Source organism: Trichomycterus rosablanca, chromosome 11, assembly GCF_030014385.1.
Source record: "Trichomycterus rosablanca isolate fTriRos1 chromosome 11, fTriRos1.hap1, whole genome shotgun sequence".
Taxonomy (NCBI): Eukaryota; Metazoa; Chordata; class Actinopteri; order Siluriformes; family Trichomycteridae; genus Trichomycterus; species Trichomycterus rosablanca.
In genome coordinates this window covers 14,719,179-14,743,924 of record NC_085998.1, presented here as the reverse complement: position 1 = coordinate 14,743,924, position 24,746 = coordinate 14,719,179, and the positions used below count along the sequence as shown (strand labels likewise).

The following is a 24,746-nucleotide window of genomic DNA, read 5'->3' as shown; positions in this document are numbered from 1 at the left end:
GTATGGTGGGTTTAGCTCAGGTAGGCGTACCTAATAAAGAGCTCAGTGAAAGTGCTCTTCTAGAGGTCCGACAAAAAAGCAGGTAAGAAAAAGATATCACTTCTCTGCATTAATAGATCTGGATGTCTCTCTTCTTAAAATCACATTAAAATGAATGGGGACAGAGAGTCCGCTGCAGGCTGCAGATTTCCAATCAGAGAGCCAGGCAATCCCAGCTACAGTGGTCAAATCCATCAAAATTATGGGCCGTGTTAAAGAACCACCCGCGTTTGCAGAGAGTAAGAAGGATCAGAAATCATCTGCGCTCACTCTCGATTTCACTCTGAGAGTTTAGCCTAGATTCATATATCCTGTGCGCAACATAAAATAAACTTCCGACATTACATTTATCCTGTATTTCAAAGTGGTAAAGTGGGTGGAGTCAGCAGCAAAACACAGTTACTTTATGCAAATGAGGAGCAATACAACATGGCAATAACCAATGCTCAGCAAGTTCAGCACATTTGTATGCACTTTACTTCTCCCAGTGTTGAACACAATTCCTCTTTGCTTCCCATCACTTGAATAAGGATCAACATAATAAGGACAATGATGCTTCAAAGATTGGTTTTAAAACTATTGACTGCGTGTGAATTTGATTGGCACATAAACAGAAAATAACAGACCGAATTTCTTGTTAACAACTATGATGTGTATCAAACTGCATTCCTCTTGGGATGCTCCGATACCGATAGATACCAGATCCTTAAGTATCGTCCCATACAGCATATCAGCTCTATTTAATACACCGATCAGACATAACATTATGACCACCTTCCTAGGTCATGGTGATAGTGAACGCTGGCGCATTTGGCTGCCGCTACCGTAGCCGTATTTTATTTTATTTTATTTTTATCGTAATTTTCTTTCATTTTCATCTTTTCGCACACTCCTGTGGTCACTAGCCATTCGTGCATTTTTGGGTCGTTAGAGTTACGCTGGTGTGTTTGGATACCGCTTCTCCCCCAGTGAAACTGTTTGAACGAAAACATTGCACGAAACATTTTACTGGATTTTATGCATTGGATTTGGGATATTTTTTACTGTGCTTGTGTTGCTGATGCTTCTATGATGTGGAGCGGTGTATCCGGAGCAGCGAGAGTTAGCGGATAACTCCTTTCTCTGTCAATGTGGATTGTTTTGAATTGCTCCTTTGGCTGCTGGAATTGGATGGCTTGGAGTCTCTGCAACTTTTCTGGTCTAGACAACGTCTGCAGTCTCATCATGACGATGGAGTGCTCTTTCAGTAAACTCTATGCTCTGGGACATTCACGGTATAAACCTGCAACATCTTTACTGCTCCACCGCGACCTTGGTATTTTGCAAAGGCCTAAATATTCCCACCGAGCCTCAGTTCGGACTTTTGTTTACCAACAGCATGCTAACAGCAACATTCCCTCACTCTGGTCACTGCAACACCGTGAGGTTGCCAAGGTGATGCTAGGCTCCTCCCACCAAAAGTACGGAAATCTCATCTGCAGCAGTGTTCAAAACCCTCAAAACATCTTTTCCAGCTGACTCAGAACTGTGCCACATGTTTTGTTTCCTATGTTTGTAAATGTGTATTTTATTTATTTTTGCTTAGTAAATGTGTATTTTATTTATTTTGCTTAGCTTTTCTATATTTTTATTGTACAGTGTCCTTGAGTGTCATGAAAGGCGCTTTTCAAATAAAAATTGTTTTTATTTATTTATTTATTTTTAATATTATGTTGGTTCCCCTTTTGCTGCCCCATACGCAACAGACTGTGATGCACTGTGTATTCTGACACCTTTCTATAAGAACCAGCGTTAACTTCATCAGCAGTTTGAGCTACAGTAGCTCGTCTGTTGAATCGGACCACACGGGCCAGCTTTTGCTCCCCATGTGCAATGAGCCTTCGCCACCCATGACCCGGTCGCCCGTTTACTACTGTTCCTCCCTTGGACCATTTTTGATAAATACTGACCACTGCAGACCGGGAACACCCCACAAGAGCTGCAGTTTTGGAGATGCTCTGACCCAGTCGTCTAGCCATCACAATTTGGCCCATGTCAAACTCGCTAGTGTATATGGTTCATTTTAAAGAAATACGCTACTAAATAATGTAGAACAAGTAAACCAGATGTGGATGCTGCATGCACTGGATTTTTTTTTACTGTGAATCACAGTCAGTCAGCATGTTATCAGTGGCTGGTGAATTTAAACATAAGCTGACCACTAGGGAGAAATACTGAAATATTTTCTGTTCTAAACTAATGAAAAAAAAATAATAATAATATAATAAAAATAACATAATACCATAATAATAATAATTATAATAATAATAATTATAATATAATAATAATAATAACAATAATTATAATAATAATAATAATAATAATAATAATAATAATAGGCTGCTCAGGTGGCACAAAGGTAAAATACGCTAGTGCACGAGAGCTAGGATTTCAAATACATCGTATCGAATCTCAGCTCTGCCATCCGGCTGGGCGGCTACATGAACAATGATTGGCTGTTGTTTACAGGGTGGGATAAGCTGGACCAGGGTTCCTCGTGACTGGTGCAACTGCGACCTCTGCTGGCTGATTGATGGTGCCTGCGCAGAGTTGAGGAATAATGCTGATCAGGGTGTGGCTCTCCGTGCACAGGGCTGATCCGCATATGAACTCGCCCCATGCAGGTGAAAAGATGCAGTCTACTACCCGCGTGTCGGAGGGGGTGTGTCAGTTGCAAAGCTTCTCAGTCAGCAGTGGAGGGTTGAATAGGTAGAGGTGAAGCATGGCGCAATCAGGGTAATTGGATACGACTAGATTATGGGAGAAAATTGGGGAAAAAAAAAAAAAAAAAAAAAAAAAAAAAAAAAAAAAAATTATAATAATAGAACAAATAAATAAAAAACAAGTGTTTGTGTTTGAAAGCAATATTACCATAAAGCTTAATACTAAAAGCTACTCAGCTAAATGTGTGTCCTTTCTAATTACACAGATAAAGCTAACAGGTATATCAATTACATGTTATAAAATAAATAATTATTTACTGTTTCTAAATGTCTGTGCTCTAGTGCACAAATTAAGGTCTATAAAGACAAGGTTTGACAAGTCTGGTGAGGAGGAACTGTAGTGGCTGCACAAATCACTGACAACCATAACACCACTAAACACCTCTGAGATTAATTGACACGTCAATTGCATGCCGATTGAAACGTATAATATAAATAATCATGTTTTTGCACCACTGCAGCTGGTTGTTGTTCAACCCAAATAGAACTGGGTTGGGGGTCTGGGTTGGTAAGGCTACAGTTTCTTCTGACCCATTACAATGAAGAACATACAGAAAATTAACTATGTAACACCATAGTATATAATATTCTACATGGTTGTAAAAGAATTTAGTGAGTGCTTACTGAACATCCACTGTAGCTGGCATTGTGTTCGGAATAAAAAGCCTAAGGTTCTAGTACCACCCACACTCTGCATGTACTGCTGCTGCTCTGTACAGATAAAACTGTCAGAGGATAATGCACAGCAAGTAGTAGAGGATGCTAATTAAGGGCTGTGTCACTGCTACTATTTTCTCGTCCATTATGTTACAAAGGTACAAAGACACTGCACACTTCAACTACAGTGGATTTTTATAAACTCTACTTACACAATTGTTACAGCAACTTTGCTAACAGGTGTTCAGACCTGCTGGCATTATATCAGCCAAAACATTAAAACCACCTCCTTGTTTCTATACTTACTGTCTATTTGATCACCACCACTTACCATATAGAAGCACTTTGTAGTTCTACAATTACTGACTGTAGTCCATCTGTTTGTCTACATACATTTGTAGCCTGCTTTCACCCTGTTCTTCGATGGTCAGGTCATTATTTGGGTGGTGGATGATTCTCAGCACTGCAGTGACACTGACATGGTGGTGGTGTTTTAGTGTGTGTTGTGCTGGTACGAGTGGATCAGACACAGCAGCGCTGCTGGAGTTTTTAAATACCCACCACCCAAATAATACCTACTCTGTATTGGCCCTGGGAGAGTTCTGACCATTGAAGAACAGCATGAAAGGGGGCTAACAAAGCATGCAAAGAAACAGATGGACTACAGTCAGTAATTGTAGAACTACAAAGTGCTTCTATATGGTAAGTGGAGCCGATAAAATGGACAGTGAGTGTAGAAACAAGGAGGTGGTTTTAATGTTATGGCTGATCGGTGTATACTGTTGTCTAAAGTAGTGGACACTTGATCATAGGCTTGCTGGACGTACAATTTTAAAGTCAATGGCATTAATGAAGACCCCATCCCCCAAACCCCCTTTCCACTTTTTAAGAAGCCTTTCCACAATGTGTGTCTGTGTAAACGTGTGCCCATTCAGTCCAAAGAGCAGGTTAATCACTGATGGATGAGAAGTCCTGGCTCACAATCAATGTCCCAATTCATTCACAAAAAATTTGTTGGGTTGAGGTCAAAACTCTGAGCGTGTCACTGAGGTTTCCTAATACCAAACTAGTTAATAGATGTGGTTGAAACATTGTTTTAATACTGTATATCTGGACAGCTGTTTCATTATCTACTTTTGTTGGGTCATTTGTACTCATGGCAGGACAAAAATCATAATAATGTCTAGACTTATGTTTGGAAAGCCTTACTGTAACTGGTATAATGATCTGTTAATATTTGTTTTTTTATATAACAATATGACAGCAATTTAAAAAAAAATTGTATAGGACACCAGCAGTAGTGTTCTAACAGTTTTGGAGATACTATCTAGTACAGTAGTATAGTACAGTGGTGTTCAAAAAAATAGCAGTCCAACACCATTAACCTGATAAATCACTGTTTTTAGTAGAAATGCTATTTCTACATATCAAAAAATTTACTTGAAAGTGTAGTAGAGTAATGAAAACAAAACAAACCCAACAATAAGGACATGCATGCCACTCATTCTGAGTAATTGAAGCATTGATTGAAAGGGGGTTGTTCAAAATAATAGCAGTGAGGAGTTCAATTGGTGAAATCATTCATTCTGCAGAAGAACGTGTGTCAAATTTGGCCCTTATTTAATTTAGGAGGGTGGCAAATGTTGCACAGGTTGGTCATAGCGCATTTCCTTCTGAAATACTGGGTAAAATGGGTTGTTCCAGACATTGTTCTGATGAACAGCGTACTTTGATTAAAAAGTTGATAGTAGAGGGAAAAACATACAGAGAAGTGCAGCAGATTCTAGGCTGCTCAGCTAAAATGATCTCAAATGCCTTGAAGTGAAAACCAAAACCTGAAAGATGCAGAAGGAAGCTTGGAACTACTGTTCAGATGGATCAAAGAATAGCCAAAATGGCAAATACTCAGCCAATGATCACCTCCAGAAAGATCAAGGAACATCTGAAGTTAGCAGTGAGTACAGAAGATGATTAAGTGAAGGCAATTTACCAGCAAGAATTCCTTGCAAAGTCCCATTGTTAAGAAAAAGACGTGTCCTGAATGGGTTAACATTTGCCAAGAACACATTGACTGGTCCAAAGAGAAACGGCTCAACATTTTGTGGACTGGTGAAAGCAAAATTGTTCTTTTTGGGTCTAGTGGCCGTAGATAGTATGTCAGACGACCATCGAGCACTGAATTCAAGCCACAGTACACTGTGAAGGTAGTAAAGCATGGTGGTACAAAATGATGATATGGGGATGTTTCTCATACCATGGTGTTACGTCTATTTATCACATACGAGGGATCATGGATCAGTTTAAATATATCAGAATACTTGAGGAGATCATGTTGCCCTATGTCGAAGAAGAAATGTCCTTAAAATGGGTGTTTCAACATGACAATGACCCAAAACATCTTGATTACAGACAAACAAGACTGAGGTAATAGAGTGGCCAGCCCAATCCCCTCACTTCAATCCCATAGAGAACTTGTGGGCTGATATCTGAAGCGCGTTTTTTTGAGGCAAAACCCAAAAATGCAGAAGAACTGTGGAATGTAGTCTAATCATCCTGGACTGGATACCTGTTCAGAGGTGCCAGAAGTTGGTCGACTCCATGCAACACAGATCTCAGAAACAATTGTTATGCCACTAAATATTAGTTCAGTAATTTAAAGTAAAGTAAAACCTCAAACATTTTTTCATGTTATAGATAATTTTTTTGAGTTTTTAATGAAAAATGCTGGCACTGCTATTTTTTTGAAAAGCCTAATATTCATTTTTCTGTAAAGGATTAACACAAACTGGCAAAATTTTGTTAATGTTTTGATTTAGAATTGAAAGTGTAGTATTTTCAGTGCATTTGCATTTATGGAAATAAAAGTTATTATAATGATTTTGTGCTTTATTCACTTTTTTAAAATCACTGCTATTTTTTTGAACACTACTGTACATCAGCAGTAGTGTTCTTACTTTTTTAGAGCAACTATCTAGTACAATAGTACAGCACACCAGTGCACACAGTTCTGACAGTTTTGGAGAAAGAATTCAGTACCATAGTATAGTACACCAGCAGTACTCTTCTTACTATTTTTGGAAATACTCCAACAGTAGTATTTTTACTATTTAAAAGATACTATCTAGTACAGTAATTTACTGTAGAACACCAGCAGTAGTGTTCTTACTTTTTGGAGATACTATCTAGTACAGTAGTACAGTACACCAGCAGTAGTGTTCTTACTTTTTGGAGATACTACCATATATAGCAATATAGTACACCAGCAGTAGTGTTCTTACTATAATTAAGATACTATCTAGTACAATAGTATAATACACCAGCAGTAGTGTTCTTACTATAATTAAGATACTATCTAGTACAATAGTATAATACACCAGCAGTAGTGTTCTTACTATAATTAAGATACTATCTAGTACAATAGTATAATACACCAGCAGTAGTGTTCTTACTATAATTAAGATACTATCTAGTACAATAGTATAATACACCAGCAGTAATGTTTGTACAGTTTTGGAGAACCTATTGAGCACAATAGTACAGTACACCAGTAGTATTGCTTTTACTGCTTTGGAGATACTATGTAGTATAGTAGTACAGTACACCAACAGTGTTATTAACTGCTTTGGAGATACTATCTAGTATAATAGTATAGTACACCAGCAGTACTCTTCTTACTGTTATGAAGATGCTATCTAGTACAGTAGTATAGTACACCAGCAGTACTCTTCTTACTGTTATGAAGATGCTATCTAGTACATTAGTATAGTACACCAGTAGTAGTATTCTGACAGTTTTGTAAATACTGTGTAGCAGAGTAGTATAGTACACCAGCAGTAGTTTTCTTTCTATTATGAATATACTATCTAGTACAATAGTACAGCACACTAGTAGCAGAGTTCTGACAGTTTTGGAGAAAGAATTCAGTACCATAGTATAGTACACCAGCAGTACTCTTTTTTACTATTTTGAAAATACTCCAACAGTAGTGTTTTTACTATTTAAAAGATACTATCTAGTACAGTAGTATAGTACACCAACAGTAGTGTTCTTCCTATATTGTAGATATTATCTAGTACAGTAGTATAGTACACCAGCAGTAGTGTTCTTACAATTTTAAAGAAACTATTTAGTACCACAGTATAGTACACCAACAGTATTGTTCTTAGTATTTTGGAGATACTATCTAGTACAGTAGTATACAGTAGTACACCAGCAGTATTGTTCTTAGTATTTTGGAGATACTATCTAGTACAGTAGTATAGTACACCAGCAGTAGTGTTCTTACTATTTTGGAGATACTATCTAGTACAGTAGTATAGTACACCAGCAGTAGTGTTCTTAGTATTTTGGAGATACTATCTAGTACAGTAGTATAGTACACCAGCAGTAGTGTTCTTAGTATTTTGGAGATACTATCTAGTACAGTAGTATAGTACACCAGCAGTAGTGTTCTTAGTATTTTGGAGATACTATCTAGTACAGTAGTATAGTACACCAGCAGTAGTGTTCTTAGTATTTTGGAGATACTATCTAGTACAGTAGTATAGTACACCAGCAGTAGTGTTCTTAGTATTTTGAAGATACTATCTATTACAGTAGTATAGTACACCAGCAGTAGTGTTCTTTGTATTTTGGAGATACTATCTAGTACAGTAGTATAGTACACCAGCAGTAGTGTTCTTTGTATTTTGGAGATACTATCTAGTACAGTAGTATAGTACACCAGCAGTATTGTTCTTAGTATTTTGGAGATACTATCTAGTACAGTAGTATAGTACACCAGCAGTAGTGTTCTTTGTATTTTGGAGATACTATCTAGTACAGTAGTATAGTACACCAGCAGTAGTGTTCTTAGTATTTTGGAGATACTATCTAGTACAGTAGTATAGTACACCAGCAGTATTGTTCTTAGTATTTTGGAGATACTATCTAGTACAGTAGTATAGTACACCAGCAGTAGTGTTCTTGCTATTTTGGAGATGCTATCAAGTACAAGAGTATATTATACCAGCAGTACTCTTACTATTTTGGAGATGCTATCAAGTACAAGAGTATATTATACCAGCAGTACTCTTACTATTTTGGAGATGCTATCAAGTACAAGAGTATATTATACCAGCAGTACTCTTACTATTTTGGAGATGCTATCAAGTACAAGAGTATATTATACCAGCAGTACTCTTACTATTTTGGAGATGCTATCAAGTACAAGAGTATATTATACCAGCAGTACTCTTACTATTTTGGAGATGCTATCGAGTACAAGAGTATATTATACCAGCAGTACTCTTACTATTTTGGAGATGCTATCGAGTACAAGAGTATATTATACCAGCAGTACTCTTACTATTTTGGAGATGCTATCGAGTACAAGAGTATATTATACCAGCAGTAATGTTCCTACTGTTTTGAAAAAAACTATTTAGTACCACAGTATAGTACACCAACATTATTCTTACTATTTTAGAGATGCTATCAAGTACAATAGTATAGTACACGAGCAGTAGTGTTGTTACTGTTTAACATACTGACATCTAATGTCCTGGTGTGACGTGTGAGATGTAGCTCATGGGTAATGCCCATGGTACCCACAGTAAACTGTAAAAGGTAACTGAGGTAAAACCATGAGAATAAACCGGTTCTGTTTGAGCACACATTCTGTGTTATGTGGGTATGAATGAGATGAATGGATTTGTTCTATATGGGTGTGAACAGGATGAGTGGAGTTACTCTGTGTGGGTGTGAATGAGACCAGTGCAGTCGTTATTACCGGTTCGAGCCTGTGCAGTGGGCAGCAGCAGGACCAGCACGATCCCCACCGTTACAGCTCCGTTAGTTAGCATCCCTCTCCCGCCTACACGTGCCCTGCAGCACCCGACGTGCACGCTCGCCATGCACCCCTGCAGTCTGCGGCACTCAGATCCTGTACTGCCCGATCCACAATCCATTCCCGTTTCCAACATTCCGTCTGATCTTTCCGTGCAGGAGACATCTGTACCGTGTACTGATCTCCCAGTCCTCCAAGTGTACAGTACTGCAACTGCTGCCTCCTCAGCCCTCCACTCAGCACTGCTCATGTAGAACTGCTGCTGCTGATTCTAGCACTGCACCACATACACACACACACACATTCACACACACACACCTACACACCTATACACACACACACACACACACACACACACACCTCATTGTGTGCACTGCATGGTTAAAAGTATGTGAACCTTCCACCAAATTGCATAGCTTTGTTTTTATATTGGTAGTATTAGTGGCTCAATGGATGGTTCAAGCTCTGGGCTAGAGATCAGAAAGTTAAGTGTTTAAATTCAGGCTGCCAGGCAGCAGATGTCTAGTCCTTAAGCTAAATATTCAACACCGGTTAGTCCAGAAGGACTGTATCATGTCTGGTGCACAGCTCTACATAACAACCTGGGATATGTAAAGAAACAGCATTTCATAATAATGTATTATACTGTAAAACGTGTGTATATACAGTTGAAATTAAAATATATGTACATTTCTGAGACACGTCATGGCATGTCTTCTTGCTGCTCATTAATTGAAGTTCTTTTGTTAGTTTGTTGTGGAATAATAAATATGACATCATATGTTCATCAACTTGGGTTACTTATTAGTTGTCGTTTGTTTGTTTATTAGGATTTTAACGTCATGTTTTACACTTTGGTTACAGTCATGACAGGAACGGTAGTTACTCATTACACAAGGTTCATCAGTTCACAAGGTTATATAGAACACAGTCTTGTACAATTTAGTGTCTCCAATTCACCTCACTTGCATGTCTTTGGACTGTGGGAGGAAACCGGAGCACCCGGAGTAAACCCACACAGACACAGGGAGAACATGCAAACTCCACACAGAAAGGACCCGGACCGCCCCACCTGGGGATCGAACCCAGGACTTTCTTGCTCTGAGGCGACAGTGCTACCCACTTAATCACCGTGCCGCCCTATTAGTTGGTGTAAAAATACATCCCTTCGAGCATTGCACACCTAGATTTGGGCAGTTTTCCCACTTTCCATGGCAGATCCTCTCAAACTCTGTCAGACTGGATGCGAGTGTGCGTAAACTGCCATTTTAATTCTCTTCACAGATTTCTAAAAGGTCTGAATACTTTTGTGAAGTTATGTCTTTAGTTTTTTTATTTTTAATTAATCTTTAAAGAATCAAAACCATGTTTTCATTTTGTGCTTATGGGTGATTAAGTGTACAGTGATGGGTAAAAAAATTCCATCAACTCAAAATCTGATCCACAACACATGACAGTGTGCAAAAATTCAAGGGATCTGAACACTTTTTGAATCCACTGTATGTCGTGGCACAGAAAAGTTGGCATGGCACAGAGCATACAGTTTTAAAGGTGTAGAAACTACTATATGTTTAAAGTTGTGGCTTAATTTCCCCTTAGTGATTGAAATTAAGTACAAAAATACATAAATTAGTCACTTAGTATTATTATCACTTAGTCAGGAAGAACACCCAATGTGTTTATGCTTGATGAGAACATTTAAGCAGCATAAAAAAAAGCATTCAGCTGAGCTTCTATGACCGTAGGGCTTAGAAGCTGCTGTGCAAAAACTGCAGCTTAAAAGTTTGACTAGGGTTTGTTGTTGAATCCACAGACAACCCAAGCAGAAGCTTTATTTTTGCACAGTAGCCTTAAAACCCATGACGATGTCTAGCTCATCTCTGCTCTTACCCAAAGTAGACCTTACCTGGATGCTTCTTGTGTATCCCAGGAATGAGTGTGCCCGTGTTCTTTTTTCCCCCATTTTCAAAATGTCTTAAATTGGCCCTGTATTAATTGTTTTGAAATAATTTGCAGGCATAATATATATATATACAGTGTATCACAAAAGTGAGTACACCCCTCACATTTCTGCAGATATTTAAGTATATCTTTTCATGGGACAACACTGACAAAATGACACTTTGACACAATGAAAAGTAGTCTGTGTGCAGCTTATATAACAGTGTAAATTTATTCTTCCCTCAAAATAACTCAATATACAGCCATTAATGTCTAAACCACCGCCAACAAAAGTGAGTACACCCCTAAGAGACTACACCCCTAAATGTCCAAATTGAGCACTGCTTGTCATTTTCCCTCCAAAATGTCATGTGATTTGTTAGTGTTACTAGGTCTCAGGTGTGCATAGGGAGCAGGTGTGTTCAAATTAGTAGTACAGCTCTCACACTCTCTCATACTGGTCACTGAAAGTTCCAACATGGCACCTCATGGCAAAGAACTCTCTGAGGATCTTAAAAGACGAATTGTTGCGCTACATGAAGATGGCCAAGGCTACAAGAAGATTGCCAACACCCTGAAACTGAGCTGCAGCACAGTGGCCAAGATCATCCAGCGTTTTAAAAGAGCAGGGTCCACTCAGAACAGACCTCGCGTTGGTCGTCCAAAAAAGCTGAGTGCACGTGCTCAGCGTCACATCCAACTGCTGTCTTTGAAAGATAGGCGCAGGAGTGCTGTCAGCATTGCTGCAGAGATTGAAAAGGTGGGGGGTCAGCCTGTCAGTGCTCAGACCATACGCCGCACACTACATCAAATTGGTCTGCATGGCTGTCACCCCAGAAGGAAGCTTCTTCTGAAGTCTCTACACAAGAAAGCCCTCAAACAGTTTGCTGAAGACATGTCAACAAAGGACATGGATTACTGGAACCATGTCCTATGGTCTGATGAGACCAAGATTAATTTGTTTGGTTCAGATGGTCTCAAGCATGTGTGGCAGCAATCAGGTGAGGAGTACAAAGATAAGTGTGTCATGCCTACAGTCAAGCATGGTGGTGGGAATGCCATGGTCTGGGGCTGCATGAGTGCAGCAGGTGTTGGGGAGTTACATTTCATTGAGGGACACATGAACTCCAATATGTATTGTGAAATACTGAAGCAGAGCATGATCCCCACCCTCCGGAAACTGGGTCGCAGGGCAGTGTTCCAGCATGATAATGACCCCAAACACACCTCTAAGACGACCACTGCTTTATTGAAGAGGCTGAGGGTAAAGGTGATGGACTGGCCAAGCATGTCTCCAGACCTAAACCCAATAGAACATCTTTGGGGCATCCTCAAGCGGAAGGTGGAGGAGCGCAAAGTCTCGAATATCCGCCAGCTCCGTGATGTCGTCATGGAGGAGTGGAAAAGCATTCCAGTGGCAACCTGTGAAGCTCTGGTACACTCCATGCCCAGGAGAGTTAAGGCAGTTCTGGGAAATAATGGTGGCCACACAAAATATTGACACTTCAGGAACTTTCACTAAGGGGTGTACTCACTTTTGTTGCCGGTGGTTTAGACATTAATGGCTGTATATTGAGTTATTTTGAGGGAGGAATAAATTTACACTGTTATATAAGCTGCACACAGACTACTTTTCATTGTGTCAAAGTGTCATTTTGTCAGTGTTGTCCCATGAAAAGATATACTTAAATATCTGCAGAAATGTGAGGGGTGTACTCACTTTTGTGATACACTGTATATATATATTATTAATTCTGCATGCCCCTTTTTTAATTAGCATTTCGTATACTGTGGGTTACATACACCATATGGCTAAAGAAGTGAGGACACCTGACCATAGATTTACTGGACATCCCTTTCCAAATCAATGAGCATTAATGGCAGATCAGTTCATCCCAACAGTGAAGGTAGCATGAGAGGTAATGCAAACAGGTCCACCTGGACCTTGTTTGAGGACAGGGGCACAGTCATGCTGGGGCATCAGAAAGACATCCCCAAACTGCTGCCACAAAGTGTAAAGTTTTTTACATTAGTAGATTTTACATCTGTCAGAAATGGCTGTGCCTGAAAAACAGAGGAGTGTCCACAGACTTTTGGCCGTAGAGTATATAAGATGTTAAAATATGGGATAGTAAAATTATATTTAATAACCATTTTCTTGCCATTATTGATCCAGTGAAGATTAAAGCTGATCTGATAAAACCTAAATATCAGTGGTTTTGAATTAAAAGTAATGTTGATTAAAGAATTTTTCACTGATCGTATGAAATAGATGTTTCCTTAAATAGTCTTAAACAAATGAATGCATGTAAAGTAAAACACAAGTTTATAAGAGACTGCAGCAATATATTTTAATTCAAAGTGAATTTTGACAATACACCATAAACTCTTATTTTAACACTCACCAAAAAAAAAAGTCGGCTGGAAAACCCGCTTAACGTGACCAAGCTCAGTCACATCTAAATCACTGAGAACTAGGGAGGAGCATACACTACTAAACTAAAGACGTTTACATCTCCAGGTTACACATTCCCCATCCTCATACTGTAAATATTGCACAGTGCAATTGCTACATGGCAAACTAGTGTAGCATCAAACCAGATCAGCAAATGAAAAACAAAGCAAACAAAAGCCACAGAATCGGCACATTTTAACAGTGAGTAACAGCTTAGATCGAGTCCTTAATGAGTAATATAAGCAATAAAGCTCTAACTTGCATTTTGATAGATGAAGGTGGGGAAAAAGCATCATAAGTGATCATACTGAAAGGTGATTTCAGAATGAAACAGTAGCAATTAGTACAAACACCCTGAATTAAGAGCATAGATTTCAAAATATCCATACAAAACAATAACAGCAATGTGTACTAAAAGAAAAAAAAAAATCATTTTAAATGTATTAGGTAAAGTTTGGAATAATAAAAAAAATCTATAAGTAGATTAGTAGAATTTATGAGTACAGTATTTCTGTAAATTTGCAAACAATTTGCTGGTGAATACCATTTCATACAGAAGTACAAAAATAAGTAAATGATTTAAAAAAAAAAAAAAACAGGGGAAAATTCAGCTGAATAATTTTACTATGAATAAGAAATGGAAATAAACTACTCATTTTTCTTGGGAACTGTTTGTAAGCACTGTTCGAGTAATTTACCATGTGGGAAATACACCCAACCCCCATTAACCCAATGTAATTCAAATAAAAAAGTCTATTTTTCATTATTTTACAGGAAAAAATCATTTTACATTCTAATCTCATCCAGACTGAACCTACATTTCTCTTCAGATTAAGTTTACAAACCCGGACTAGAGGCAAAAATCAAACCCTGGTCTTTAATTTTGCTGTTCCACCCGCACCATCTAGTGGTAAAAACGTGTATTTTTTTGTCTGAGGCACAAGCGCTGATGCATTCCCTTGCTGAATAGAAGTAAACTGGTATTAGGAATCCAAATACTGGGAGTTTAAACAGGATGGTTTGGGTATAATATGACTGTTGTATTCAACCCCTGTAATGGGAGGTAACATTTCTCACAGGCCAGTATAATTCATGTACTGGGTGTTTTTGCACTGGGGCTTTTTTATTACTAACACGTCTTTTCAGTAAAGGCACACGCACAGTGTTAAATAAACACTGTAATTCATGACATTAAACAAGCAAAGCAACACAAAGTAGGACAATTTTATACACAATTTCCTTGTAAAGAGCGTCCTTTTTATATTGTCCAGTATTACTTTTATGAAGCCCATATTTAAAATGTATGATCATTCCTCAATAAGGCTGCACTGAATAAGTCATTTTTAAAAAAATGCTGAAGTATTTAAACCATCGTTATGTGTATATGTAAACGTTCAGAAATTCATTTGAATTCAGATATTTCAAATTGAAGACAGCATGGTTCATAATACCCAACAATTAACACCTAATTAACAACTAGCTACAATATACTTTGAAACACTTTGGCCTAGACAGAACAACGGATGGGGTGCAATACTAGTCTGCACAATCTGCAACTGGTATCTGAGTATCACATGCATTTCTTAAAGCTGTAGCTCAAAAGGTGCTCGGGTGGCATTGAGGTCTGATGTGCTAGCCCACCACCGCTGGGATCTCGAGTTCCAATACCAGCAGAGACAATGGTCGATGCAGGGTAACTCGTAGCTACAGCAAGTATGTTCTCTGCCAGCCAACTGACTCCGCCCCTGGCAGGGGAAAAGAAAAGATCTGTAGCTGCACACATTCATGTATTGGGTAGGAGCAGCAATTAGATAGATAGGCTCATTTAATTTCATTTTCATGCAAATTAAGGTTTAAAATGACATTTTATAAAACATAAAAATATTACAATTAAAAGCATTATTTATGAATGGAGCACAAGAGCAGAGCTGCACCTCACATGGCATAATGCTAACTGGTAATCATAGTAATGTAGAGCTCTTTATATGATGATTTACAAGGGCAATATTCAGACATTAAGACGAGTCATTTGCATCTTGATGTGTAATACGCAGCTGCAAAAGTCCATTTACTGGCCTACATAATGTTAGTTATCAAATAACCAGCAAGCTGCACACACCACTTAAGGCAGAGTGTGAATTACACAGTGACAAATGGGATTTGGGGTGGGGGGTGGGGTCAATGTTGTATCTTAGCTATCACCTTATGAGCAACTTGTGTTTTTACCTCTCAGGGCGTGAGATTTTTAACCAGACACTTTTAATCCAAAACAGGCAGCTGGCTTTAAGCCTTGAGAAATATATTAAGAAATGCAAACAGGAGATGACATTTTATATGTAATAGTTAGCATAAGGGCTAAATTATTCATATTTTATATACTAATAGAAAAAGTTTTAAAATCCAGATAAACTCCAATTCCTCTATCTCTCTATTGGTATCTATTACTGGACTAGATATCATGAACCATGAACAACAAAGCCACACTAGTTAAGTGTGTGTGTCCGTCCGAGCAGCAGCAAGTGTAAACCAAAGCCTCAACTCTGCAGCCAAAATATAACCAGATGAGTGGTTATAAAGCTTTAAAATATGGGCTTCATAGAAAGTGTTTAATACGAGGTTCAATTCTGTGACTTAGAGAAGTTGTCAGATTTATCTAAAAATGAATAGAACACTGAATTTTTAATAGTAAGGTAGTCAAGTGCTTTATAGCAGGAGGTAAAAGAGAAAACATTATTCCAGTTTAACAGTGACAATGCAAAAATAAAGTAAAAATAATAATAATAATAAAAAAATTGTTGGAGTTTTGATTATGCAAGCTATTACTTTCATTAAGATGATGAGAAAAAAGTAAACAAAAAATAAAAATAAAAAGAGAGAGTGAGTGAAAAAAGAAGGTACACTGATATATTCTGAACGGTTAAGGAAATAAAATACTGATGCAAAACACCATCAACCCACAAAACATAAACAAATGCAAACAAATCCATTATTAGCAGTACAGTAGATACAATTACACTTCAAACATTAAAGCAAAACTATTCAACCAAAAACCACTTCTATTTCAGGTAAGAAGAGAAAACATTACAAAAATACCAACGCAAAGATAAACTAGGGAAAAAAAAGTCCTCTAATTTCACAGCTATCTGAAGTGGCAATCATTATATAGCAGCTTATCTAAGATACATTCAAGATAGATGATACGCCTTATTACTTGCTCAGAAAGCTAAACCTAAGAAGCTAACTTAAGCCATATCTCAAATACATAGGTTTGAAATTCACCCCAGGACTATAATTACTACAGTATACGTGAGGTCTATGTAGGGAGAGTAGCTACCTTGCTTAGAAAAAAAAATACAAATACGAACGACAGTCTTTGGTGCTGCACAAACGACTTCATATTGAAAGAAGAGACAATAAGTCTACACACGACTAGTAAAACCAACTAAAAACAAAGAAATATGCACAAAGCATACACATTTTTCTCCCTGACGGAATGTATAAAATAAGCAGTCGACACCAGTAAGCATTGAACGAATGACGTAATATCCAAATAAAAACACGTGAAAATCGTTTCACACATGCATAAATGAGAGGATTGCACAAGATAAACTCACACCTCATCAAGCTTCAGCACTAAATAGACTAGCTCTATTAGATATACCGTATATATAGATTACACCGAGTACTGCATGGTCTGCTCAGGCTACGATGAATCCATACCATAAATCATAGACCTATTTGCATTAAGTCTTCATCTAGTCAAAGCCATGCCCACCACATTTCTACACATCTAGAAAAAAATACAAAACAACCCCATCAAACGAGAAAATAAAAACACACAGACGTCCGAGAATCAACGACCATTTAGATTGTATTGCGGTTTTAATAAACAGTACAAATACTGTTAGTAGTAAGTAGTTTGTTTTTTTTGTTTGGTTATTTTTTTTTTTTTTTTTACATAATAGAAATTGATTATCAAACATTAAGCGTTATCAATGCTTGCTCTTTGTACACTAGTTCATTCGGGGAGGGGAACTAATACAGAACAGCAGGCATTCGCTACAGCAAAAGCATGCCGTCCTCGGACTAAGGAACGAAAAAGAACCGATCTCGGATATACACCGGATTCAAAACGCCGCTCTGTGCAATGCGTCACATTCATGCCGAATTATGTACAGCTAGCCCCAAATGATTTGCACCTTTGGTAAAAATGGGTTAATGGGTCTTTTGAGTTTTATTAGCTTAAAGTCACTCTGATTTCTCAAATATTCTCAAAAGGGAATACAAACCCTTATCTCACAGTTATTAGCACCCCGGAAAATTCAACACAATTTGCCAGTAATGTTAGTACCTGAGTGTTTGGAAACATTTACACCGCTATCCATGACTGCCTGTTCATAAGGTGACACAGGGGTCAAACTTAGTCTTTTTTATAGTGGAGGAAAAAAATAAGAAGACATAAGCACACAGTGTGGTGAGATTGGATAGAGGCAGGGATCACCGTTGACTATTTGCGGAAGGTGGCAAAGAGATTTGATTGAAATCTCCTAAACACAACCCTCAGTGTCAAAATATTATGGACAAGGTGTGCAAGAAAAAAGCCTTTTTCTAATTTTAAGCTTAAACATAAGCACCACTACTGAAGTCTGAGTGAAACTTGCTTCTAGATGATAGAATCATGAAGCCAGCATGGTACAAAAACATTCTAAAGTTAGATTTGGGCTGCCTCTGCCAAAAAGCTAAACTGGGTTTGTTGTTGGATCTTTTAGAAGAACATCTGATGCAAAATATACATTTAAATTGACCCAAAGACGATTACGGAATGGCTATGCCAGTACTCTAAATTAATCCTGACGTGCTACAGGGAGAGCTGAAGAAAGCCAGAGGATCTCAACGGATTTTGTAATTAATAGAGCTCTAGGATCTAATGTTACTTGGTTAAAGGAAGTCCCACAATGTACTAAAAGCAAATGTACCTTTTAATGTGTGACATTAAATAAATGTCGGATTTTTATATTTTATGCTTTATTGCCACTTTTTCCTGAACAGGGTCGCAGTGGGTCTGGTTTTCCCGGAATTACTGGGTGCAATCCATCGTGGGGCCTCGGCTATCCACCCCTCAGACATTGCCAATAATGTCTGTATGTAGACGCCCGACCGGCCGTTCGCACCGCTGGTGTTTCGGACCCCTAGGGCTAGCACAATGTACTGCCGTGTTACCCACCTTTGACATTTTCAGCGTAAGCTTAAACTAATTAACCACAAACACATGAAGTGTTCACACCCTTTTTTAGCCATCTATACCAAAGGTGCAGATCATTCTGGAGCTGACCGTATAAAAGCATATACACACTAAATGCATGGACCGATCTGAATTAAGTGCTGCAGTCCATCACATTTCTATATTATATAAGTAGTAACATGAACAACCTTGAATATTTAAGGCACTATGGCTGAGGACAGGTTTAAACAATGCGGTGAAGTTAATGACAAGAACGTTAATAGCGACATCTAGGCATCTCTCTGATCGGCTCATGCAAGAACACATGCGGCGCGAGTGAGGACCACGTTTCTAGTCCGATTAAGTGACAACACTGAAAACACCAATGGGAACACCGGTATAAATACTCAAAATGCGCAGAACATCACGACGTGGACACATGTGCATGTCGGCCAGGGCCTGGATACTGGGGTGGCTATACAAACAGTGTGTCTCGCACAGGTTAGAAGGCTATATAGAAAAATAGATTTGCAGGGAGGGGGGAGGTGCATGACATGATTCTTTTTCTTTTTTCTTTACTGCACCTTCTTTAGTTATTCACCTGTTTGGAGCAGAACTCCTTTTGAAAATCTGTTGAGAAGGTGTAGAAAATGTGCAAAACACATTAAAGTCTTAAATCTATTAACTTTACATTATTCATGAACTTGCTTTTCTTTTGCTTTCTTAGCATTTCGACTTGCCAAATACCATCAAAACTTTTTTTTAAAGCTCAAAGTTGCACCAGAGCTGACGTGGTTCAGAAAAATAGCTCACATCTTGACGTGTGCCATGGCTTTGGGCATGAATATCAAATGATTTGCAGAAGGTGCCCAGCAGGTAAACTGGTGCATATAGGCGTTAGATGTACGCGTACTGGCTGAGTTTGGTGGGACTGAGGGGAAAGCCGGCGTAGGCGGGAGAGGCGATGTATGAGTGCGAAGGGAAGAGGGGTTTGAACTGGCCCTGTGGATGAAGCGTGGGTGAGGGTAGCAGGCGAGTGCTGATGCCCACGCTGACTTGATGCACTAGGTGCCTGGCCGGATGAGAGAGTAGCAAGTGGCTCCGTGTGGTACCGGGCGAAGGCAGGAGATGTGCAATGGGGCCGGGTGGCACCAGAGAAGCCGAAGGCGGGTAGGAAATCAGGGCGGGCTGAGCGTGCGGGTGGACGATGCCCAGTGTTGGGCCAGGAGGATGGGCTGTAGAGTGGGTAGGGCTGCTGTGGGGGATGGTAAAGGGGTGGCCATGCACTGTGGGTGGGATGAAGGCCTGAGGGCGGCTGTGGCCGTAGTTGCCGTTCCATTCCGTGTGGGAGGAGTTGAGGTGCTGGAGCTGAAAAGAGATCAAAGATTTGAAATGAGTACAATGATATTCGGAAATTTACAACCAAAAGCGTTTATAAAAATGGCCAAAACTATATGAACACCTGACCATGAGCTTGTTAGACATGACATTCCAAAACCACTATTATAATTATGGCGCTTCTGCGCAGACCACCAGACCTGTGCACAGAGAAGGATCCTCCCCAAAATGTTGCCACAAGGTTTCAAAGGAAGAATCTGAACCCAATAATTAGAAGGTGGTGTCCACATACTTTTGGCCATGTGTTGTACTGCTACAAAATCTGTCTATATTTGACCTAGTAGAGAGGTGGTCTCCTATTGATGTTATATTAATCAATAGTGTTTAATCAAAAAAAATATGGATACATCCAAAAATGTCACGTCTGTCTGTAGCAGGCCTATCCTAGAGCGGAACCCTTTAAAAGTATGCAAACTCTCAAGTCACCCCAGTCTAAATACATCACTGACTACCCACACAAACACATAGGCGATCATTAAAATATGGAGGTGGGGGTGGGTGAGGCGCCCAGGTGGCGCAGATCTGTGCTGGGATTCTGAATTCCCCAAGTTTGAAACTCAGCACTGCTGAGTGGGCATAATTGGCAATGCCTGCAGCAGACAAAATTGGCCATAAAGTCTGCCGGGTGGAAAAAAGACTGGACCGAAAAAGTAGGTGGGGTCTAAATCGCTGTGCAAGGACTGTGGTTGGTAGCCAGAGGCGTCTGTACAGTTAGTGGAGGAGCCTGGAGATCAGGGCGAATTCACAGAGAGTGTGGGTGAATAAAAAGGGTTAGGGCTGCATGGGGAATGTCGTGGGGTAAATGTAACTTACTATCAGTGGGAAACCTGAACCTGAGATGAAGTACACAACCACCCTATTCTGAAAGGGATGAATGAAAGGCAGACTTGGAGCTCCTGGTGCACATCCCTTAGTCCCTTAAGGGTAGCCGAATTGCAACTTTGCTGGGTACTTAACACCAGAAGATATTAAAAACCTGTCCAAAGACAAGTCTTGAAATTTTACTCCTAATGTGCAATCTTTCTTCTTTTTTTTTTTTTTTTAAACTGTTCCTTGCTTGTTTGTGTGATTTGCGCAACACGTTCATAATGCATCACATGGTTTGGGGGAAAATAGTGTTTGCCTATTAAGTCATTCGTAGCCCTAACGTAGTCATACGCTGACTCAGAGATATTTTGATGATGCATGAGGTGACCAATACTGCAGTTCCATGACAAATCGTGTAACTATCAATTTTTTTGAATTTTAAATAATTTTATTGCTGTCAACAACGTCACAGTATTGTTTTTGATGGCACCCCTGATAAAGCCAGATAGCACCCAGGTTGAGAAAGGCTGATCTAGAGATTAGCATAATATAGAATTCAGGTTATAATTCAGACAGCGACATGACTAAACTGACCTGTCCAAAAGCAGGAGGTGGCTGCTGAGACTGCTGGGATACGGGGATGATTTTCTGCTGACGGTTCAGAAGCATAGTGGAGTGATGGGGATGTTTGACGCCAAAACTGCGCCCTTTGGACTGGCACGTGGACACTAGGACTGACAGTGAAGAAAAAAAAAACAAAGTTACACAAAGACTGCATATTAAAGTACAAGCAGACAACGTCTACTATTATTCCTTGCTATAAAAACGTGATGATGATAGCTGGGATTTATTGCCACGTCAGCACGATTACAGCTATATACGTGGCATGTCAAGTCTCAGGTTCATATAATGGTTTATAAAAATGTGAATATACATTTACATTTAGATTCTAGATTCTCACTGGTATAGTGAGCCCATTTTAAACAGAGAACCCAACTAGGCTGTGGAAGAAAGCCAACTGGTAACTAATAGGCCTACTGTTCATATTCAAAGTTGCAAATCACCCCAGCATCTAAAAATACATCCCAAAGAGCTGAAACACACACATGAACATCTACAGTTTCTATTAGATGTCAAGGCAAAGATTATCAAATGTAAAGTTGATAAGTTCCTCTCAGGTCCAAATGATAATAACAGTAAAATGTTATTCAACTTGCAGGTTTAGCTTACAATGTGCATAAATGGTTACATACAACTGAAGCATAAGAAATGACTTGATTATTTACAGGTATCAAGATTAATCTTGTATAAAAGCATGGCTCATGATTTGGTATATTTTTAAATCCTTGCACTGGGGAATGTCAGATACTCCTGCTTCTAATGTTGTACAGTGCACATCTATATGCTACCATTACCAAGTCATATAACTGTACAGACATGGTGTGCAAATGAATGCAAACACAGCTTGTGGGACTTTAGGGCTTTAAGAAAGAGGAAACCACTGCACACAAAATATCCAGCATGAAGTAAGACTGGACTTGCATCTGTAATCACCTGTACAGCCCTCTTCGAGTTTTTAATAACTGTGTAACCCTAAGGCATGTGACCTAAAAACAGAAGACAGCAGCAATTGACAGCTGACCCACTGCCAGTCTCCAATTACATTCCTGACCTGACCGGAATTAAGCCACCATCCTTTGGTCCAGTGGGTCAGGATTTATCACCATCTCTTTAACAGGTGGCTGTGCTGGGATGAAATCAGGTACACATAAGCTAAACAGACTTGAACTTGTTACATAAACCAAGAAGATCTTTAAATCACAATTATCTAGAATAAAGCCTTCGCAGAAAAGTGCCGACTGATTTTGCTGCAAAGAGAGGGGCAACTCCATGTTAATGCACATGGTTTTCTATACAGTCTATGTAAAGTGGTGCAAACATGTGTTTACCTGTTCTGGCTGCTGGTTCATTGTTGTTATTCTGAACCCTCATGGGTGGTACCACCATGGTCCGTATAGGGGCTTTGACCATTTCAGTCTCTGTGGTCACATGGGTTTTGCTATTCTGACTTTCCATGAAGGGACTGTCTGTTCGGCCGGACGAATCCGAGGCAGGCGAGCCGTCCACTGTATCGCAGCCACTCTCCCGCTCATCATCAGACATGCTGTACACAAATGCAATACAATTTAAAGCCTTTCTGTACATCTGCTAAGGTTCTAACCACAGTTACTGTACGATTAACTTTCTATATTTTCTAGTTCGATAGTTTCATAGCCTCGGCATGAAAGCATTAACCCCCCGTCTTACAAATAATCAATTGTTTAAGCTGATGAGTGACCTTACTGATTAAAAGATAGCAAAGCACTGAAATTACCCTATATGGCTAAAAGCATGTGGAGTACAAAAACTGCCAACTCAGAATGTGTGTGTGTACCTGTTGGGTCTCTTGCAGGGTGAGTTGCTGGACTGCACTGATGCGGAGGAGCTGGTACTGAGGCTGGAGTCTGGACTACTGAGGGAACACACTCGCTCCATGTTTAAAGTGTTTCGACATGCATCACACTCCGAGCTGCCTTTACACCTGTTCAAAAAGAGCCAAATTATCACCTGCTAGTTCAGGGTTTCCACACAGAGTCTTATCACGTACAGAGAGCCACACTAGACCACCCGCCCCAACTCATGAAGGCACACAGGCCCAGTTGTTGCTGCAGCAAGGAGAGAGCCCCGTCCAACCTTTCCTCCCTCAAACAAGGCTATTTGTGTTTGTGTTCAAACTGGCAAGTTTGGGTTTACTGCTAGTGCTTGCATGGATTGGATAACTGGTGGTGGGAGCTTACTCACCTCGGTCTATTTCAGCTGAATCTGCATCAGCAACTTAATCGGAATCATTCATAATGTCTACCTGTTGACCTTTGCACTTTTGAGGAGTCAAGCCAAATATTTGTCAATTTAGAACCCAATATAGGCTACAGATAGTTTATTAGATTTATATGACACCACAAGAGATGATTCTCCCGTCCCATTACTTTTCTCAATGAAATACAATGGGAACTCCCTGTGGGCAAACTGAGGGCCCCCTAGCGAGTTGCCTCAACCCCCAACCTTGGTCAAGAATCACTGATGTGAAGCATTAGACTAAACTCAACAGAACCTACATCATGCTGACTTACTCTAATGAGTGTCTCTGTGCTCCCTGCTCCTCCTCATCATCTGTATCACTGCTAATGCTGATGATGCTGCCAGCTGGGCTCGGTGCGTCTCCAACTTCACTCTGCCTCTGCTCCTTAGAGACGCCCAGTTCGTCCGCCTCTGGGTCCACCTTACAGCACACAGGCTCTTCCTCCTGCTCCACCTGTGAGACCTGCACCACCTCCACCACATTCTCCACTTCTGCACAGTGATCTACTTCCACTGCATTCTTCCCAGTGTCGACCGTCTTTGGGGACCGGCATGTGTTTTGGGTGTTGGTGTTGTGCACAAAGTGACTCCTAAAAGCAGGGACAGCAGAATTGCTGAATTAGTTTGAAAATGACACACTTGTCTGAACTTAAAAAAAATAAAACACCCTCTGGACCACTTCATTTATTTGAGTGTGTACATGTAAGTGTAGAAGTCACCCTTTTATTGAAACTTTGCATG

At 39.5% G+C, this 24,746-nt stretch overlaps 2 protein-coding genes across 3 annotated transcripts in view; both read right to left on the bottom strand.

The window, feature by feature from the left end:
* kiaa1549lb (KIAA1549-like b) overlaps window positions 1-9,317 on the bottom strand; it is a 65,394-nt gene extending 56,077 nt beyond the window's left edge. The window contains exon 1 of the mRNA XM_063005201.1: window positions 9,229-9,317. Coding sequence (XP_062861271.1) covers window positions 9,229-9,301 — 73 coding nt within the window. The 5' untranslated portion in view covers window positions 9,302-9,317. The remainder of the gene's footprint in view (window positions 1-9,228) is intronic.
* A 4,246-nt stretch (window positions 9,318-13,563) lies between these two features.
* hipk3b (homeodomain interacting protein kinase 3b) overlaps window positions 13,564-24,746 on the bottom strand; it is a 58,540-nt gene continuing 47,357 nt past the window's right edge. For both annotated transcript variants that reach the window (XM_063005198.1, XM_063005199.1), the window contains exons 12-16: window positions 24,278-24,595; window positions 23,542-23,688; window positions 23,057-23,271; window positions 21,702-21,841; window positions 13,564-20,270 (exon numbers count right to left, since the gene is read on the bottom strand). In XM_063005198.1, the coding sequence (XP_062861268.1) occupies window positions 19,800-20,270; window positions 21,702-21,841; window positions 23,057-23,271; window positions 23,542-23,688; window positions 24,278-24,595 (1,291 nt within the window). In that variant the 3' untranslated portion in view covers window positions 13,564-19,799. The remainder of the gene's footprint in view (window positions 20,271-21,701; window positions 21,842-23,056; window positions 23,272-23,541; window positions 23,689-24,277; window positions 24,596-24,746) is intronic.